A 21,456-nucleotide genomic window follows, 5' to 3' on the forward strand; every position below is an offset into this window, starting at 1 on the left:
GTGGATTCCTCACATGCCCACCCGCCTCCCCGTTGTCCACTCTTCTATACCTGAATTTCTGGTAATGTTTTTTTAATGTATACATGTTATCCTCAAAGGAAGTGGGTTCTTGTACATGATTTACTATGTTATATTCACACTATGTGTGTTAACTTGACTAGTTTGTACTGTGTATACTGTGTATATATCTATTGTTGTTGGTCCGTCCGTGTGCCTCGAAGGCACGGAAAAAAGGGCGGAACTGATGTCATCACGCCGGCGTAGGCTATTATGGAGTCGGTGACGTCAACGCAGCCGCGCGCGATGTTGTGCGTTCCTGTGACGTCGTCCACGCCGGCGAGCTACAAAGAATTTTCCGAACGTTGCTGACTCAGGGGGATATTCACAAGGTGAGGAATCCACAGGCAGATACTGTATCCACCAGAAAAAGCGTTACCGAAGGTAAGTAACTTGTTCATCTCAAACAGTAGACTAAGACAGTTACATGGTATCAACAGAATCATTTGTGTTACTGAAGAAGAGACCAATGCCAAGTCGCAAAATGCTTATCATAAGCACTGCTTAGTGTGGTGTCTGGGACTCCATAGCCGGGCATTCCATATGTGACATGGTGTCAATGGTGATATGGTATATCAGGTCCCATGTATGAAGAAAATGTCAATCCAGCCATAGTAAGAGAGAATCTGATTTCACAGGGGACTGAATTACACCTCGCACTAGAGGATTTCATCTTTCAAACCTTTGCTGTTGGTGGAGAGGCATAAAACCCACCCTTGCTCCATTCTGAAAGGGTTTAAAGGGCTCCATGAATTAATAGCTTCCCAAATGATCTGCCGGAGGTCATCTGGAGAGTGGTTGGATTTGGAAAAGTGATGGCACATTTTTGTAGTGCTGTGTCTGCAGCATATGTTGCTCCAGTGCTCCATTATTCTTGGTTCGATAGCGCTCGTGGTCATTCCCGCGTAATGAAGGCCACAAAGGCAGGTGATCAGGTAAACACAGTTTTTTGTACTGCAGTTACTGTGACTTTTTTGTTTCCAGGCAAATTGGGGACCCAACCTGACCTCTTAGGAATGTTTAGTCAGTGGGCATACCCCGTAGGACCCACAGGGATAGTGCCCTGTGACAGGTGGTAAGGCCCACAAGGTGTTCTGCATGTGGGACTGTTGAATATGAGGTCTGGTGTTTACCAGGAGGTCCTTCAGTTTCTGGGTACACTTAAAAGCGAATCATGGCTCTGGAATCTCAAGGGGCCCAGTGCGTCATCACTCCTTCCCACGGTCGCATGCACCCCACCCAAGGACAATCACTACAATTACCTGCACCTTAAAAGACGGGTCTTCTCCCCTGCTCAGTCTCAATCCAGATGAACAGAGGATGGTAGGTATCCTGTGCTCTCTGCACAGAAACCACAAGAGTATGGTTGCATCTCTTGAAAACTATGTTTTTCTGTTTTCTCTCACCCCAAGGCAATTTGGGTCCCCTTGACTTGCTGTTTCTTTATGTTGACTATCATTGTTCTTTCCACAGTTAGCAGCTGAGTGCTACACTCTGCTTTTGACCTATGGGTCACTGATCCAAAGGGTAAGACCCTTCACTCACTCCTGAGGACAACTTGTGATACACTGTGTAACAGCAACACAGATTGGTTTTATGTTATCTGTTGCCTGTATGTCCACTTGCCTATTCTGTTATATTGCATATACTAGTGTATTTTTTACTTCCTTCACGTTGTGGCGACTGATCAGCCATAACAATAGCATGCACATACAGTGTCCCGGAAAAGCGATCCTGGAGACACATTGGCCCATACATGCAAAACATTTGTTTACTGTGTGTTTTCTTCAATTTCTCATTTTTAAGTTGGACGATCAATTTTAAACTTTTTGAACAAAGGTATTTTTTTAGGGGATTACCTACACTTTATATCACATCTTAGATGTGGGGTAGGGTTAGCTCTCCCTTTTTTAGGTCCTGAAGAAGTGGTACAGAAACTTTTTGGGCCAACAGGCAAGAAACACGTTGACCTGACCACATTCACAGATTTAGGCTACTTGGATACATTACCTCCCTGTAGTCGCCCGTACCAAATTATGTTTTTTTTAAACCTGCCAAGGAAACCATCAGTTTAAAGTCCAGTTGAAAACCTCTTTTTAGTCTCTCTTCATTTCACTATACACATTCACTCAACCTCCCACATTCAAAACGCCCTCACACTGGCACTTTCATCAGATGGCAAAAATAAAAAGATCTCTGCTAAAGCGACCCTTCGTGGGGCCCATAGGGCATTACATTGCCAGCCCTATGAAGAACACCCTTGATGATGAGACTTTACATGCTCATTGATTTGTGAAGGCACCAAGAAAAAATTCTTAGGATTCCCCTTTCTTTGTCCGCCTTTCTTTCTACTTTGCTTTCTGAAAGGAGCAGTATTTCCACTGGTTTCTGCATTAGCACTTTCAGAGCCTTGGTACTGGACCTTCATTGGCTCACATTACCCCTCACTTCCTTATTTTGAGTCATATTAAGGCCATATACAAATCTCTACAATGTCCAGAAAATATAACTATACTATACATAAGATAACAAACATTTCACTCAACTTATTAAGTGCTATTTGAAAGTGGGAGACAAATATGTGTGTAGAGTGAATCAAAGATGAATACTCCAATATAAGTAAGACTTTCATAGAGTGAGCAGGAGATGCTGTTTATTCTTAACTCAGACTGTCTTTAATTCACTCCCATATTAGGGTTTTATTTTCCAGTGCCTTGGTAAGTGCATGGCCAGCTGTGATGATACAGCACTGATTTTACCCTTCCTTCGAAGCATGTTCGAATCTACTAGGTTCATCGCTACGCCTTACCATGCAGTAAGTATCAAGTGCATTTCTTACAATTATCATAGATTTATTTCCCTAGGGTATTTCACCCTGTACGACCACAACAAAAACAAGTTGAGAAGGTAGTCATATGGGCTGTGGAGCATCTGGATGTACATTGTGTAGGTTTGTAACTTCATTCATAGAGCTTGATGGTAAATTATTGATGACCGGTGAAACATTCCTCACTCAGTGCTTCCTCTCACCCAAAAGTGTGATTTTGTACTCCGTGCATAGCCAAATTATAGTAGAATGAAACCCCTCTACAGAGTAGATGAGGACTAAGTTAGCAGAAACTAAATGTAGAGCTCCTTTTTTCAGGTGACTAATAATGCATTTCATCAGGGATAGTTAGGAGCCTCTTTAGGTGATCTCTCTTGATAGAAGCCAGTGTTTGAACAAGATAAATCAAGTTTAATCAATGTTGCAGATAAAGTGGTGAAAGACATAAAGCTATGTGAAGGCTTTGAAATGACTCTCTCAGAAAGGCCTTCAAAATAGACAACAGTAGACATGTGGAAAAAAAGATAAGCACCGCTTCTAAAGAAATCGCACTCCTTTGTTGTAAAGAAGGCTTGTGCATTGAACTGTCCTTGCAGTTCCTTTATGTGAAACACCAGAGAGAACAAAGTGACAGAAAACAAATAGTGACGAAACTCTCATCTTATTGTCCAAAGATGCTTTTTAAGTAGCATGGTAAAGGCCCTCCAGCATAGCTGTATAAAGGTATCCTTAAATCATGCTTTCAGGCCACTGAATATATTTGCTTTACGGATGTATGTTCTTACAACGCATTCCGTTGCAACGCATGCCTTTACCACGCATGCGTTACAACGGAATGGTTTTTCAACGCATGACCCTTTCCTCTAATTCTTGCGTGGTGACGTTGTACGTCGTTAAGAGGAAGCGGAAGTTTCTTTCCGTTTCCTCTTAAACGACGCCGATTTCCTGCACTTTCTTACGTGATTTCAGGTGAGGTTTTTGTTTGGGGGGGAGACCCCCCCAAGCCCCCCTTTTTTATTTTGAACCTTTACCACATATGCCTTTACTACTTACCTCTTAGTAAAGGTATGCGTGGTAAAGGCTTTCGTGTTAACCACGCATGCGTTGTAATGCATGCGTGGTTAATGCATTCGTGGAAACGGCCGCGTTGTAGTGGCTATTTCCCTTGCTTTACTAGTTGACAATCATTCACCAATACCAGCTGTAAACACTGAATGTGAAATCAAGAAACAGCTTTATCCTTTCTTTCAAATATGAAATCTCTTCTACTAAATGTCTGTGTTTGGTTAATGTCTATTGTCTCCCTGAGGCTGTGAGTTGTCTTTCCTTATTTGCAGGGCATAGTAATTGGTTTCCAAACATGTGCCAAGGTTCATCCTTTCGCATGCCGGCAGGTACTTGAAGCGTACAAGGGTTGTCTTTCTGATATTGAGCTGGTAAGAACCATGCATCTCTTTCTGTCTCATATTTCAAACTTTCCTCAGCAGCGGCGGTTCACATTTATTAAATGTATTTTACAATTAGATAAAAGTTTACGAGAAAGAAAAGCTAAAATATGTCTAAAGACGTAGGCAGTCTACAATTCCGTATCTGTATCAAATAAATGGCCAGTGCAGCTTCCATTCCTCATGTGTATATAACATTTGTTGAAGAAATTTAGAAATTTGTTTAGAAAATTTATTTTGAAGGGGCTTATGATACCAAATGCAACACTTTCTTAAATTTACCATAAAAACAAGTCATTCAACCTTTACTTTCTCCTTTGATTTACTCATGACTTCAGAAGTAATAGAGCACTAACGGAAATGCCACCCTCCAAGACAACTTACATTTAGGAATGTGGGTGTTCAATACAAGACCAGGTCTAAGACCAGGCCCTGGACTCAAGGGGGGAGTGGTACTCGATATCAAACAACAGGCCTGGGTAAAGGCTGGGCTCTGTATCTACAGAATACAGTTACATTGAGGAAAGGTAAGCGGCTGAGTCCATATTCTATAGCACACAGCTTACTGTGCTCTAAACTCCTACTGAAATGGTGACTGGCCCGGGCCAGGAGGCAACCGGCACCAGCACTGGTGTGTTGTGTTAAAGGACTACCTCTCCTGTCTGAGGATGGGCCTTCATGAGGCCAACGTGAACAACCCACCCTGACACATGGGTAAGGCAGTGTGATTGCGTTGTAGGGGCAGAGAACCACACATATCCCCTATGCCTAGGACAAGGCCAGGGAGGTTCATTGTATTTGGGGGCTGGGTGACACTGAGGCCAGGGTTGATTTAGGCAGCCGGGTAAGGCAATATTCACTGGATCATTGGTTTTGCAGGGCATTTTCTTCGTGGCGTTCCTTCCGCCTTTGAGGTTGTGTGTGTGTGTGTGTGTGTGTGTGTGCGTGTGTGAATAAGAGTTAGGGTAAGGGTAATGGTACACATTAAAGTTAGGTGTAGAGTTAATGTAAGCATAAAGGATAGATATTGACTTCAGGTTGCGTATATTGTGCCAGTTACGGAACAGTTCTTGATTAATGTTAGTCTTAGGGATAACTTTATGGCTAGAGAAGAAGTATGGGCATGATACAGGGTTAGGGTAAAGAATTTTGTTCAGCATACTTTGCTGGAATGAACTAGGTTCAGGTCTGTGAAAAGTGGTGGGTATATTATCCTCCTAGTGTTAGGGGGTTTGGGTTTCGGTTATAGTACATAATAGTAATGGGCAAGTGATAGTGATAGCATTATGGTTAGACATAGGATTTTGGATTTGTGTACCTTACAACAAGAATAAAATCCTACAAAATCATTTTCAGATACCTATACAACATTAAAATTTGAAATATCAGTTTCTCACTTTTCTTTTTGTATTTTTTTCCTCTATATTTAATTTCTAAATTTTAACCTAAATACCACTGGCAGGGGACAAGTGTCTTTTGAGCAGACAGGTGCACGAGGTAGTGCTGCCCAAAAGTTCTTTGACACCATAATTCAACTTTGAGTGAATAATTTATGTTGCCTGTGCCACCACAATTGTATAGCACAGAAAAAGAATTGTGTTTAAACTTTATCATAACCAACAGCCATTACACATCCCTCACTTATTTCACAGTACATTGCGTACCAGGGCAAGTGGAAGCTGCACTCCAATAAATGCGCCAATAGCTATGACAAAATATGTGTTTGTTAAGGCATGAAACCTATGAGCTGCACCCTTTAAATGAAATAAAAATAAGCTGTATAAGTTTATAAATAATATTAAGTGTTATGGATCGATATCTGAAATTTAGGTTTTCGTTTGAAGTTTAGCAGTGCCCAGAAGCTGCATGAAGTCGTCACTAGATGGATGAAATTACTTTTTCCGACAGGTTAAAGATCCGCTTTCTGGCAAAGCTCTTAACTTACAAAAGTGGTTACTTCATAGGTCTTTGCTCTAGACAGCGCGTGTGCGCTGCTCTAACCAGCCTGCCCATAGGCTTACCTTTAGCTGCCCCAATCGTCACTCCATTCGTCCGTGGCATGAATACATCATGCCTGTTCCTGTATTGAACCCCCCCTGAAAGCACCAGCCAATTACTTATCTGTTAACACAGTGGCCATTTTAGGTACTCATTTTAGGAATACTTTTTCCATTGGTTAGAACTACTGTGCACGGTGGTTACAGGCGCACTCTCTTGTTGATCTTGGAAATACTTGTTTTTTTATTGTTATCTTGTGCTTTTATCTCAACACATTATTGGCTCAGGTTTGTTTTCCGTTTGTCGTGTTTCCGTTGTTCAGCAGGTGCCCCTTTATGGCAGCTGCTTCATTGATCTAAGGGGTATCGCAAAGAAATTGGAATTTCAACAGCACAATGCCTGTCGTCTAAAAAGCTGTTTTTCTGTAGTGAGAGCATAATTCTGACAATGCCCAATGCTGTGTTGGCTAAAACACCGCTTCTAAGTTGTGAAAATCAAATAGGAGCGCTCAGTCAGATCACATTGGAAGCAAGCCTGCCTATAGGACCTGGCAGTAAGATCATAGATGGGACCAATCAAGATGTGAAAACATGGGGTACATGCTGCATAGGGCTGCAGTCTTCTCTGCAGGTTTCGTTCTCACCCAGCAGAAACATTCAGTTTACTCGTATACTTTCTTTCTGCTCTCCTCCTTCTGATTCGGCGCACATGTTCATGTTTAACAGCCTGAACACCGTAATAATAATAATGTATGTTTTCATTTAGAGCTCATGTAACTGCATTTTTGTAGTTTCATAGCATTGCCGCACGTCTTGCAGATAATGTTTTTAACAACCCAGGCACAAATAGATATCACATAGGCAGAGGGCTTTAAGTGGGCTGGGTCTTGCTGGTGCACCAGCAGTTCTAAAAAGCAAGTGCCGGGACGTGTCCTTAACGGGGTCTCCATTTTTGCCCGCACCCTCCAGGCAGAAACCTCTGTTTTGTCTGATTCCTCTTTTTTGCTGGAATGTCTGCTCTGATCCCGCTGCTTAGGGGAAGTTCCTTACTACAGGGAAGCATGGGTCTTTTACCATTGCAACATACTCTGCAGAACAGCAATATAATGCAGAGTACATTATTACAGTGTTCACTACAAATGACATTAACTGTCCTTGTCCTCTACTAGGGAAGGTTTCTGCCCTTCATGTGCTTGTATACTTCTGCAATTAAGGCAACGATTATGCTTACATGCTGTTGTTGCACAAAAGGACATATGACTTGCCAGGCCACACCAAGGTCACGTTATGCTTTTTTCTTTCTTTTTTTTCTGGCAGTTTATATAGTGTAAACTTGGCCCTAGGGCACTAAAGGGCTTTACATGTAAACCATATATTTTTACATGACAACTGTTCTGCAGGAAGAAATGCTTTGCGTGTGTAATCGAGGTATTGAAGCATATATTTTGTTAAACACCAAGGTTGTTAAAAATAAGTTGTGCAGGAAAAAAAGTTATGAGAGAAAGGCAAGGGCTTTACTTGAATATCTTGTGTTAAATTCAGCAAAAACAGAAGATGGCCTATTTAAACTAACCTTTTCAAATCCTCCCTTTGATAACCAGCCCCCATTGAGAGAGAAAAGACTTAAAAGGAAGCAAATTATTTGAAAAGGGCATGGAAATGTTCACCCTCAGATATAGCCAATGGAAATACACACCATTGACAAAGCTGACAACCTGGGCTTGTTGTATCAGCCATGTAACTTGCTGTATTATATATCTGGGTGCAATGACAGCAGCTCCAAAATACTAGTGGGGAGGCACACTTTACAGAAGCACATATTTTTTGCTTACATGTTTTAAGCCACATCCGTAATCTTCTTGCCACGCCCCTTTGAGGGACCCACCAGTTTTTTCATACCACTTGAAGCCCTGCATAGGCCTTTCGTCGTAGGCCAGGGTTTATTTAATGAAGCATGCTACAAACAGTAACTTGCTACATTTAATTTTTTTTCTTTATGAGCATGATGAGCTGCCAACTGTGGTAGACTTTTATGTTTATGGTAATTCAGCATTAGTCGTATCATGTTGGAAATTTGTATAACACGCCCTGGCAGCCGGGGCTGCCGCAAATTGCTGGACTCTTTGTTTCAAATTTTTTGAGACTAGTCTTGTTCATTATTCTATGATTCTAACTCCTGTGGCCTTGCACCCCTCACACTGCAGTGGAATTGAAAGTGTGAGCATTGAATTGTCCCTTTCCACCGCCCACCTGGGCTCTGCAGGTAGGGCCTTTTCCTGCAAAGTGTGGCCCGCACTGAAGTGGCCTCCCACTCCGTGAACTGCCTGGTCAATAAAACATGAGCATTGCCTATTTTTCTCAGAAAGTAAATGTAGGTCAAACGGTTAGTATGTGTATGGAAATGAGTGGCAAACTGTAAGGTACTACACAATAAACATTTTGGTAACTGTCAAAGTCATTTTACACTCATTATCTGATCCAATGAATCCTGTTACATATGTTTCTGTTATTATATTGATTATACCGTAATTGCATGTACATGTGATTTTTCTAGGATTACCTTCGTGGGCATTCTTCCAAGGGCAGGATGACATATTGAACATTTAGTGACACCCATATTTTCTGCATCTACAAATCAGTCAACTGCCCCCACACCGTGGTCAAAACACACACAGCCATTTTGTTTGTCGGGAATGCTGCTACCACCAATTCATAAACTACAATGTCTGCTTGCTCATTCAATCTTGCTCTCTGTCTCACTCTGAGAACACGGAAGAGAACACATATGCCCTTGTACAGGCAAAGCATTGGAGCGCTATTTGGTATCTCTCTGATGGTAAACCACGCAGCTGGATAAAGTCATGTTTTTTAGGCCTCAGCTCTAGACCGAGACATGCTGCATCTACTGGATGGGCTTTAGCCTGCCCATGGGCTTCCCATTTGCTGCCACCATCATCACTCTTCAGTTATATCCACATATTCCAGAGCACACGATGCCACATATTTCCTCTACACAGCTTCACACCATGCCATACAATTCCACAACAAACAATTCCAATCTAACACATCACTCACTCCCTTGCACTATCATCAACCCTGTCATCACTTCCCTACACACCCACTGCCTCTCTCATCTCTCCCTCAGACTCCCAGTACCCCCTATCATCTTACAATACCACTGATCTCTCCCTCCCTCACGCTCCCTGTCTTCTCTCTATACTGCCTGCTCACATCCGCTACCTTCCTGTACCTCCTCACGCTCTTCACTGGTCCACCTCTCGCCTCCCCCCCTATTATTGGTGCCCCTTCCACTTGTACCTCTATCTCTCTCTCTCTTACTCTCTCTCACTGTTCTCTCTCGCTCTCTCATGCACTCTTCCTGCCTCTCTCATACGGTTTACCTGAGTTCTCAAGCACAGTTTCCATACCATGCCTTTTCACAAATTTCTGTCCCTCAAAACCACACTCTCCTCTTATTCTTTAACTGTTTTACTTTCCTGCATACATATGTACCCCCACTTTATGCATCTATGGCCTCCTCTCCCCTTCTTTCTCACATACACTTTCTGCTCCTCTATCTCAAATTTCTGTCCCTCAAACCCACACTCTCCTCTTATTCTTCAGGTGTTTTCCGCAAACACATGTGCTCCCGTTTATGCATCTGTGGCCTGCTCTCCCCTTCTTTCTCACATACTCTTTCTGCTCTTCTATCTCAAATTCAATCACCATTTCCTGCACAAACTACCTATCCCTCTCCATCATCCATTTCTATCTATTTTGTGCAGCTCTCACCCCTATCTATTCACAATGCACCGCAATTCCACTACACAAATACACCACACACTTCCACCCCACACAATTTCAAAACTAACAACTTGAATACAACCGACATAATTCCACTGGACATCACATACATCCACTACACTCCAAACCAAAAACCATAAGTAAAATACATTGTCATTTACGTCTATAGCTCTAACCCGTGCAAATTCGAGACCTATTGTAAAATCATGCAAGCTAATATATGTGAAGGTCTCTGCTCATTGGCTGGGGGTATGACAATGGTGATTAAGATGATCAGTGGCTAACAAAAGCAAGACAATGAAAGGCTCAGATTAGATGAATAGTTTAGAGAAATGCAACAGCACCAAATAAGGGGGAAGAAAGGTGTCTTAGAATATGTCAGACACAACAGCAGTCCCAGCTCTAGCTAGTTACTCTAACACTTTACACTGGTATTGCATGTATGTATGCATAGATATTTCTATAATCTGAACTTCAGAAATATTGGCGTGTTGATAGATGGGCCAGCCCATCTAATAATGAACTCCATTTGGGCAGGGCAGTGGAAGCATGTACTCCACTGACCTGGTAGCCATACAGCTCACCGTATTGAGGGATTTCTGACAGCCTGAAAATCCCATGATAGGTTGTAGGACTTCAGTCAATAATATTAAAAGTTGGGGAAAAGTCCAGCTGGCACAACTGCAGGGTCAGCTTTGACATCGAAGTGAACAGATTGGTTGAGTTTCATTGCTGCAATTTCACACTGGTTCAAGAGCAGTTATTGCGCAAGAGGAAATTCTTGTTGAGTTTTCCTGTAGCTGGATAGTAATTTCTTTATTTTTTGAAAATTCTTTTTATTGAGTTTTCAACACATTTAAGATCACACTACTGTATCACTGCATAGCACTCCATCCCAAGCCCCCCTTGCACAACATCTCATTTAGTTCTGGAATACCATGAAGTAGGTGTCAGTTAAGTCTGCTGTTACCAATCCGGTTCACTATAGATGAATATGTGCCATGGACAACTGTGCACTTTCCACCAAGAACTTCCTATGGGGGCCAGCTCTGGGTGTTTTGGGCTGTACTTTCCACTGTCCCCAGATTCTATCATACTTTTGTGGTTACCCTCTGGATCTGTACACTGCTTCCACAACTAAAGAGCAGTTATACCATCCCTCTTGGCTACTTTGAGATTGTGGGGGGCCTGCATCTCCAATGGCCCGCTTTGTGACGTTTAGCAAAAACACAACTGGTCCCAATATATCAGTTTTTGTCCCCTTACCCATCCCATCCCAGAAATACTTCCATGATAGCCAACGTGGGATTGTGTTCTATCAGAAGTCGGCATACCCTTTGTAGGTTAGGGTATTGCAGGATCCAGTACACCTGAATCACCTGGCATTTCCATACCACATGCATGAAGGAGCTTCTGGTCTGTCCACAACGAAAATATTCAGGGCAGCTGTCCCTCCCCATCCTTCATAGCCTCTCAGGGGTTTAATATATTCTTTAACCTGGTCTAATCTCAGGTGAGGCAATATTACCCATTTTCGGCTGCCATTGTTTACCTTAATCCATTTGTCATCATCCAAGGGCTTCAGGTCTGACTCATATCTTTCCTGCAATTTGTTTAGCCGGTCTGGGACATTTAGCACCAGAATTCTGTATAAGCAAGATCTGCCTTTCCTACCAATAGCTAACATCATGAGTCAGATTTCTAATGGACTGTACTCTTGTGAGCGCTGTTATGTGGCCTGTGTGCCTAACCAGTGCATGTCCGCACAGTAGGTAAATAAACAACTGGGATCTCTGTAAATCCTCTTTAGCTTCAAGTTGGTCGTAGAACATCATATGGTATGTCTGCCAGATGTCTCCCTATTTACAGATCCCAAACTTATCTCAGGGCCCAGCAGCCCTACCGTTTCCGTTGGGCATGTACCCATGCACAACAGCTTCTTCCTAGTAGGCAACCTCCAGTTAATCAATGGAATGGCTGGAACGGCTAAAATGGCTGGAATAGTGGGCAGGAGAAACTCCCCATACAGCCAAAACTCTGGTGCTTACCCGGTAAAGGGAGTCTGCTTATGTTTCGTGGCTGGGTCCCCCGGTCCCCAAAGATCCAGTCATTAACCGCCAGCAGCTGAGCTGAGCTGCCCAGTATTATAGTCTGATGTCTACTGCCCCTAGTCCGCCATCACAAAGGATTGAATGCACTCCTTATGAGAGATTCATGGCACCGGTCCTCCCTACTTGTAGCTATTGATGTTGAACTGTAGGGTTGTAAACCAATGGGTAAGGATTTTCTGGAGGTAGTGTGGCAAAATATACAACAGCTGTGGCAATGCCACCATTTTGAAGAGGGCTATACAACCTCATCATGGAAGGAAGCAACAGTGGTCTCAATCTTTAAAGAAAGGTGCAAAACGTGACCTGGCATGCCAAAGGCCCATTTATTTGATAGATGCCACAGATAAGGTTATGGGCAGAGTCCTCCTTGCACGCTTGAAAGATTGGGCATCAGAAAATTGGATTCTGTCCAATCCTCAATATGGTTTTAGGAGAAGGCGGGGTACAACTGAAAAATATATTAATTCATCTTTAATCTTTAATAAGCACAGAAGGTCCTTGAAGAGTTCTATCCATTTGGCCTTCATGGACCTATCTGGTGCTTTTGACACTGTCAACCGAGATAAATTATGGGTGTGGAAAAAGCGTTAGTAACCCTACTCCCCAGTAGTCACTCCGGTACCACAGTCATAGTAAGATATGGCAGTAAAGGGGAAAAACACATACTTAGATGCCTGTCAGATTTTAGCACATTACACAGAAAAGATCAGTAACTTCTCATACTTGGGCAATCTTTTTAGCAAACTGTTGAGATGGGAACCTCTTTTAACCATAAGAGCACAGCAGACAAGTAGGGTGATGGATGCACTATTCCGTTTTGCCTTTAAATTGGGGACAACTTTTTGTCTTTATTGCATTGTCCCTAGGGAGCTGGGGGTCTTGTCCTTTTTCCTGTTTGAAAATTAATAAAAGATTTAAACCATACATTGGGGCACAAGCCTGTGAAGGAACTAATTACCCTTTATAGCCAAATGTCTCTCTATTGCCAGGTATGGAGCTGGGGTTTGGGTCTACGCTAAAAATCAACAGTTTGTCGGAATCGAAAATAAATTCATGAAAAGATTACTGATGCTCCCAAAAAGTGTTCCTACCTCTTTTGCCATACAGAACTTAACTAGAATTTATGGAAGACCGTATAGGCAGTGCCCCTTTTCTTCTGTAGGCCAAGATAGGGACCTCTGAGGATTTAATATGTTCATGTGCTGTTATTAAAGATTCCCAAAAATCAGACAATGTTTTAAAGGTTCCGTGGTTTTAATTTTAGAGAGGATTTACCATGAGATTGGTCTGGAATACTTTATTGAAAACCCTGAAGGAATTCCCCTAAATGCCAAAGGAGTTTTCAAGGAGGCATACTGTTCCAGGGGCAATAGGCTTATTAGTTACCAAAATGACAATATTGGAGTCCCCTGTTTGCTTCCTGCCCCTGCACAATGTTATCTATTTATTTCTACTAAGTTTCAGTTCTGATTTTATCTAACCAGGCTCTGTTTATGCACTGTGCACTTTGTTGCTGGCATTTCCTCGCCAAGGAGGGTGATCAAACATGTGATAATGTCTCAGTTTAAAGAACTATGGACTTTGTATTATTTTGCACATTGTATAAATCAGAGAGAACTAGATTTCTGCTCCCATTACTAAGAAATACTCACTCTTGCTCGTATTGATGGTTTTAACTTCTTACCGTCTTTGGCTATGGCTGAAATCTGTATTGCAGTAGCTAATTACATAAGAGACTCCATTGCGATCAGATAGCCTTAGGAGTAAAATCTGTACAGAGATTTTACCTTTTTATGATGAATTGTGTATGTATTGTATTTTAATCATATTAATTTGTAAATCTTTTCATGGTTCTCTGAGTTGAAATAAAGTTATTATTGACTTGACTGGCTCTATACTCCATCATGATCCGGGGGAGATCTATCTCACCATATTTCCCTTAATTTTGCGTGTCAACGGGGTCATATTCCTGTCCCAGCTTTCCTATGGGTCTCATGTGTTAGAAATTGGGTTTCTGGTTGGCAAAAGATTGCAGCCTGTCCAAGCAGAAGCGGTAATCCTAGTCAGGGTAAGCTAGATCCACACTAAAAGATAACCTGTGTTCACCCTCTGGTAGCTTGGCACAGAGCAGTGAGGCTTATATAAAGAGGCAACGTGTAAAGTGTTTGTGCAACACACAAACACACAGCAACAGAAAGAATACCCCACAAAAAGACTCCATACAGGTTTAGAAATACTAACACTATTATAAACAAAACAAAAACCAAAATGACAAAAAAATCCAATGTATAGAAGTTGAGATATTAAATGTTAGAAGCAAGTAGCATTAAAAAAGTTACTTTACATCGTGCTGGACCGGGTCAAAGTCAACATTCAGGCTGACCGCGTGGAAGGGCAGGCCAGCTACAGGACCCATGCAGGACCAAGTGATCAAAGTACCTTTCCTGGTCACAAACATGAGATGGGTCGATCTGTTCCACGTAGTGATGGCGATGTGTCAGTTCCGAAGATGAGTGCTTGAGTCGAGAGGTGTTGAGCGATGTGCCTCACCAGATTCTGCCACACAGTCGAGGGAATGCCTCGATCTCACCAAGCTGCAGTGGCGGAGATGCGCTGTCCGATGCATTAATCTCTAGAGGCAAAGTGCTGGTTAAAATGTGATGTGGCAATTAAACTCCAGCAACAGTGTTGATCGCCGGTTCTATTACACACAGACAGGAGATGCGCCAAATTCCATGTTGCAAGTATCTGGGCCACTTCCAGTAAGCTTCAAACAACGAAAGAGTTTAAATCAATAAATGTATAGAAGCACAAAAGGAGAGAAGATGAGTATGCAAGTCTTATTAGATTTGTATAGGAAGCCCTCACTCACCACCCTGGTTGGTGACATGCTTCATCATCGGGCCCACCAGGAGAAGCCGAATGCCTACCCGGTGTGCTACAATGCCAGGATTACTGCGGAGCTGGTTAGTTGTGAAGATTTTGTAAATGTGAAAAGGGTTTAGAAATGTCCAGATTGTGTCTCACATAAAAACTTTATTCTGTGGCCAATCTGACATATTGAAAGCAATGTGTTTAGGAAACTACCAAGTTAATTGTTTGGCTATTTCCACTTAAAGTGGGGTCAACATGTTTCTGCCCTTGATGTGTGATTTACTGGGCATTCATCAGGACCATGGGGAGTGTACCTCGGCGGTATGGGCACGCTAAGGCCCACCCTGACCAGAGGACGTGAAAGTTAAAAATCAGTGTAAAAAAAGGTGCAAAATGAACAAACCAACAAGTTGTGGGAAAATTACCTCATAATCAGAGGAACCTGTATAGTTTGAAAAATAAAAGATCCATGCCCCATAGGTCTCGGGAGGGGGGTGGAGGCGAAAATGGCACACCGCCCGCAACGTCTGGCACCCGTTTGATACCTGCGTGTAGCCTCTAACCGGACCACTTACAGTAAGTTCAGGCACAGGAGCAGGGGTAAGGACTTTGATATCCCTGAGTCTCAAGCAACAGGAGGCAAGCCACAAGCACCTGGAGATCACTTGGCGGTAAGGCAGAGTCAAGCTCTCCTTCAGCAGAGTCAGAGAGCAGCAGACAGCAGGGCAACACAAGATAGAAGCAGGCCTTTCAAGCTTGCAGTCTAAAATGAGTCATTTCCCGATGACTTGTGGTTATCCCACTTTGGTAACATCTATAAACATACCGCATCTAGTCAACTACAGGATAGATTTGACCATCTTAACACTGACCCAATTGAACCCTTTCTAATAGATGAGATAGAAGACGCAATAAATAAGTCATCTATAAATAAGGCCCCGGGACCTGATGGGGTCCCGGCTGATTTGTACAAAGCAGCACTCGCATTTTGGTCAAAGATATTGAAGAACGTGTTTAATGCTGCTAGAACAGGTGTGATCCCACAGTCTTGGGCTACATCCGTTATCATACCCATTTTTAAAAAAGGCCTCAAGAGTGACCCTGCCTGTTACAGACCTATCTCCCTAATTGACTCTGCTGTTAAAATCTTGGGCAGAGTCATTTTGGGGAGATTAACATCTTGGTTGGAGGGCAGGGGAATTCTTTCAAACGCTCAATATGGCTTCAGGGCTAAAAGAAGCACATTGGATCAGTGTTTAAACTTATACCTGATAACTACTAAATATACTCTAGTTAAAAAAGGAGCCTTATACATGGCCTTTATGGATCTCTCCTCAGCCTTTGACCTGGTCAACAGGTCAAGGCTGTGGGGGGTCCTCCTGGACATAGGTATTGAAAAATCTTTAGTTGGGTTTCTGGCTGACCTACACCAGGGGCTGGAGGCCTCAGTTAGAGTAACTAGGGACGGTAGATGCACCAAACCCTTCAGCTCCGAGAGAGGAGTGAGGCAAGGATGTATCCTTGCCCCTCTCCTCTTCACTTTGTATATAAACAACTTGGAGCCGGTACTTAATGCCCTGGGCACCGACGTCCCGCGTGCAGGAGAGACTAATATCCCGGTCCTCCTGTACGCGGACGATGCGGTTCTCCTGGCAAGAACTGGCGTTGCCCTGAATAAACTTTTGGCCTCTTTGGGGGATTTTATGACCTCTCTTGACCTAAAAGTAAACACACAGAAATCCCACGTCATGATCATGGGTCATAAAGGGAAAAGGAGGAAACCCATAACCCTGGTCTGCACAGGAAAGGAGGTTCAGAGGGTTCCCTCTTTCACCTACTTGGGCGTCCTATTTGACGACAAAGGCACGTGGTGTCCCCAGTTTAAGGCCAAATCCAACGCTTTGAGTAGATTGGCAGGAGCCATCCTGAATTTTGCTAGAAAACTGTGTTCAAGACCGACGAGCGCGATTCTCAAAGTATACAATGCTAAGAGCATCGCAATCGCCAACTACGGGGCCTCAATCTGGGGATACATAGAGCCCGTCCCTATTCAAAGGGCAGAGAATAGGTTTTTAAGATCGTTACTTTCTGTTCCCCAGTCTACCCCCACTTTTTCTATTCACTCAGAACTGGGGGTTGGGTACGTCTCTGACGCCATAAAATCTGCCCCTGTTATTTTTTGGTTAAAAACCTGGCTAAACGAAGAGATTTCTCTAAATCACAAAATTCTAGAAGATTGTCTAAACATGGATGGAGTACTTAAGATCCCATGGATGTTGTATGTGAAAAATATGTTGGCACAGGTGGGACGCATCGACCTTTTTAATTCCCCAGAGAGCATAAGGAAGGAAGATGTTAAAATAATCAAGGAATCACTGATTAACCTTTTTATCACAGAGCGAGAGGAAATTGAACTTAAGAAAATTACAGTCAGAAGGAATTTTACATTCAAAACTGTTCCAGGCCCAGAACCTTACCTGGTATTTGTAAATAATTCTTTCCACCGCTTTCTTTTAATTAGATTTCGTTTGAATTTAATTCACTTTTTATTGGGCACATACCATAGATGGGATACCCCTGATAACAACAAACCTTGTGACTGTGACAATTTTTCACCACAGGACACTTTACACTTTATCATGTTCTGCGAACATTATGATAAAATCAGGAGGAAATATCTTGTCCCCATCCTTAGAGAGGCCCGTTTTTTACAAGTGAGGCCTGCACTTCTATTCCTGCAACTTTTGCACAATGCACATGTCACTTTTCATGTTGCAAATTTTTTAGCAGCAGGAGTACGCCTTAATAAGAAGCGCAGTAAAAGTAATAATGGATTGATTATAAACGAAATTTCTTGAATGTAACCTCTATATGCATATAGATATATTGATGTCTCATATGTTTTTAAATGTATTTTTTAATCTAATCGTTTTGAGTGTATATATAAATTGTTTACGCACAGGCCACTTTACATTACCTTGATGTTATGATCGATGAATTATTACGTATATATATTATGTAAATATCCTTCCAGTGATCATTTAATCTTTTACATGTGTAATTCTGAAATGTATCCTGTGTCTTTTTATGATTTTTTTTAATCGAATAAAAGTAATTGACTGACTGACTGAGTCATTTGAGCACCACAACAGTCCTTCTGATAGATTCAGTTCAAGATCTAGAAGTGTCTGATTTTCGGGGTGGGGGTCAAAGACCCAGTACTTATACCCAAAAGTGCCTTTGATGTGAGGGTGTGACTTCAAAGCAGCCCTCTGAAGTGCATAGGTTCTCCTTTCAACTCAATCCTGTCCATCAGGGATAATCTGTCCTTTTTGTGAGGACAGGACACTGCCTATTCAAGTGACGTGTTAGACCCTCCCTTCCACCCCGCCCAAGCAAGGCCATCAGAATGCAGATATATTTAGATGGGTACTCAGATCCATCTATCCTTTATGTGTTGTGGCGGTCTTGCTTGAATGCACAAAGTGTAGCTGTCACCCACCCCAGACGTATATTAGAGACGGGCTGTCACGCACAAAAAGCAGTAAGTGCAATGTCTACTTTCTAATAGTGCTGTAAATAAATAGAGCCTAAAAAGAGCCCGTTTGACTAGGGCCTGTGCAATGTGTCTTGCATGAGACGTAGTATTGTGACCTAACTCAACCCTAAAGTACCCAACTTTTTCCCCAACAACCCTCTAATCAACACTTCTAAAGAAGAAGCATCTGTCGCTCCAAAAACAAGCAACCTGAATAGGAACAACATACAATACAACATAGTACTCTATCAAACTAAAGTAATCACCATAGTCTTGTGTAGCAGGGAGTGATTTGCCCCAAGACAGCCCCTCTTTACAGATGCAATGTGTCTCTTCTTTGTCAGCTAATGAGAATAAACTTGTAGCTCTACATGGAAGAAAGAAAAGGAAAGGGACCAAACTCTATACCACTGAATAACATCTCATCATCCACCGGTAACGTCCCCTCCCCCATGATCACCAGAGCTCTCTGAGGAGGATGCCCTATGTCTGTCCTCCAGTTGTGACCACAGTTGGCCTCCTATCAGTCTGCTGAGTTTCCTCCTAGAGTGGGATGGTTGACCCCCTTCGGCCTCCCAAATTGTCATTGGCTCCTTAGTTGATATGGGCAGTTATTTCCTCTCCACCGCTCAGTCCCAGAGCTCTTCCGGACTCTTAAACAAAATGGTTCTCCACTGATACATTACTTTCAGTTTGGCAGGGTACATCAGCATATATTGAATGTCCTTAGCCCTAACTTTTCACTTAACCTCTAAGAAAGATGTAAGAAGGGGCTGCACTTTACCTGCGTACTCGGGGGAGAGCGTAACCATAGAGTTGGTGCAATGGACGTTGTTGTGCCTGCCGCAGGATATAGTCTGTCCATAAGGTAGAGTAAACTGATGGTAATGCCTCTAGGCGGTCTCCCTGGCTGTGGCCTTAGGGCCAGTGCCCTGTGCGCCCTTTCCATAATGAAGTAGGAGGATAGCTCACAATCCATGATGCAGGTTCTGAAGTATTCTTTGGGGAATTTCTCTCATGTTGCCCACCCCCTCTTTTCTACTCTGGGCCACCAAATCAGCTGGGCTGTCACAAGCCCATGGGGGTGCTTAAAATGAAAGGTGGTCCCTACCACTCCCCTCCCATGTGGCTGTATCCTCTCCCTTGCAAGTCAAGAGTCAATGCAGATGTAGAGGTAAGTCGCTGCAGTGAGATTGCAGCTCCAGGTTGTGTCTGTTGGCGGCATGTCCATCTCCCGGCAGGTCGTTGTTTGCCTAATAAGTTTCTCTCATCCCCGACTCCCTACATGGGCTTAGGTTGGCCAAAGGGGACAAGTGTAGCGGGCACCACATGGATGTTTGCATCCAAGAAAAGGTAGCCCCATAGTTGGCTCAACTAGGCTGCAGTTTCAGTCCTAGTCACGTGTGGTGACCAGTCCATCTCTTCCACTCTAAGGTGCCCGTTACATTGTTACGGGCCACCACCTGGAAGTGAGAGCAGCAATGCGCCACACCTCAGCCAAGCGCCTGTCTTCTCTTCCTCTCACGCTCCAGGAGTCGGTTTGCCACTGTGGGTTCACAGCTCCAGGTGGTGGTTGCCTCTGGCAGGCCCATCTACAGGTAGGCCGTATGCACACCCAGGCCGTCGTTTGCTGAAATTGGCTCTCTCATCCAGGGCTCCCTGGATAGGTTTGGGTGGGCCAAAGGGGGTGATTATAGGGCCACTGCACTGGTGCCTGCAACTGAAAATAGGTCACCTAAGGTTCGGATTCATCAAGGTTCTAGGAGCTGGCATGTAGCTCGCTCAAAATGCGGCTACCATCTTAGGCTGCTTGGCCACGTCCCCTAGTAACTTCTTTCTTGATTTCTTTGAAATGTAGTGGAGGTGAGTGATCTGTCAATGGTAGGCGAGCCCTTTGGGAGCCAGGATGGTATTTATCAGATAAGGTAGAAACTGTATTGTTTAGAAAGAGCCATACAAGATTTCTTAGGTAAAGAGCAGAGTGAGCACTTATGGTAGCAGCACACGTATAAACTGCCAAATCACTATTATTCACTGTTACTGCATCTTTGATCCATTACTCACAAATGTAATATTTCACTCACACATATGTTCTGCTTTTAGGTGATGAGTACAAGGTGCTAAGGATGTGAAATGCCCAAATAGGTGTGAACATAGTATGCTGTTTCTTGTACATGTTTTTTATTTGCTTGAGGTGTGCAGCCTTTCATGACTTTCATCTTCAAGACTCATGACAGCCTACATTTGTTTACAACGGTCTTGGTAATGCTGATATTTTTGATTATATTTTCAGGATCCAGACAATCTGCTTGAAGAACTACCACCACCAGAATACAGTGATGACTTCCACATCCCCAACTTTTCACCAGAGAAACATGTGAGTTTTCTTTAAAATACAATACCATCATGTTCATGTGCCTTCTCTCTCAAATTCAGTTTCTTCCATACCATCTTCACAAACGAAGTACATCCACATAATATCACACAAATAAAATCCCATGGAAACTATACTCCATTCTCAGAAACACAAGGAATTCTTTACGTTATTAACAAGGAGTGAACGGTGTAGCAACTCAATCCGTCTCTCATCCACTGGTACCCTTAGAGAGCTAGAGCTGATTTCTTAACTTCAAAGCTGGTTTTAGTGCACAGTGTAAATGTACAGAGGTGGAATTTATCTCCTGAAGGAAAAAGAAATTATTTAAAACAATTACCCTTCTGACTACTAGACTAACCTCTTCTGCAAAACAAAATACACTGGGGTTGATCCAATTTGTGGGCGAGCAATGATCTATGGGCTAAA

The 21,456-nt window shown here is 42.9% G+C and overlaps 1 protein-coding gene across 1 annotated transcript in view; it reads left to right on the top strand.

The window, feature by feature from the left end:
• Window positions 1-21,045, top strand: part of LOC144798083 (maestro heat-like repeat-containing protein family member 1) — a 51,573-nt gene extending 30,528 nt beyond the window's left edge. The window contains exons 13-15 of the mRNA XM_078668854.1: window positions 2,753-2,872; window positions 4,222-4,320; window positions 20,947-21,045. Of these exons, the coding sequence (XP_078524980.1) occupies window positions 2,753-2,872; window positions 4,222-4,320; window positions 20,947-21,045 (318 nt within the window). The remainder of the gene's footprint in view (window positions 1-2,752; window positions 2,873-4,221; window positions 4,321-20,946) is intronic.
• Window positions 21,046-21,456: the final 411 nt, after the last annotated feature.

Source organism: Lissotriton helveticus, chromosome 12 (genome assembly GCF_964261635.1).
Source record: "Lissotriton helveticus chromosome 12, aLisHel1.1, whole genome shotgun sequence".
Classification (NCBI taxonomy): domain Eukaryota; kingdom Metazoa; phylum Chordata; class Amphibia; order Caudata; family Salamandridae; genus Lissotriton; species Lissotriton helveticus.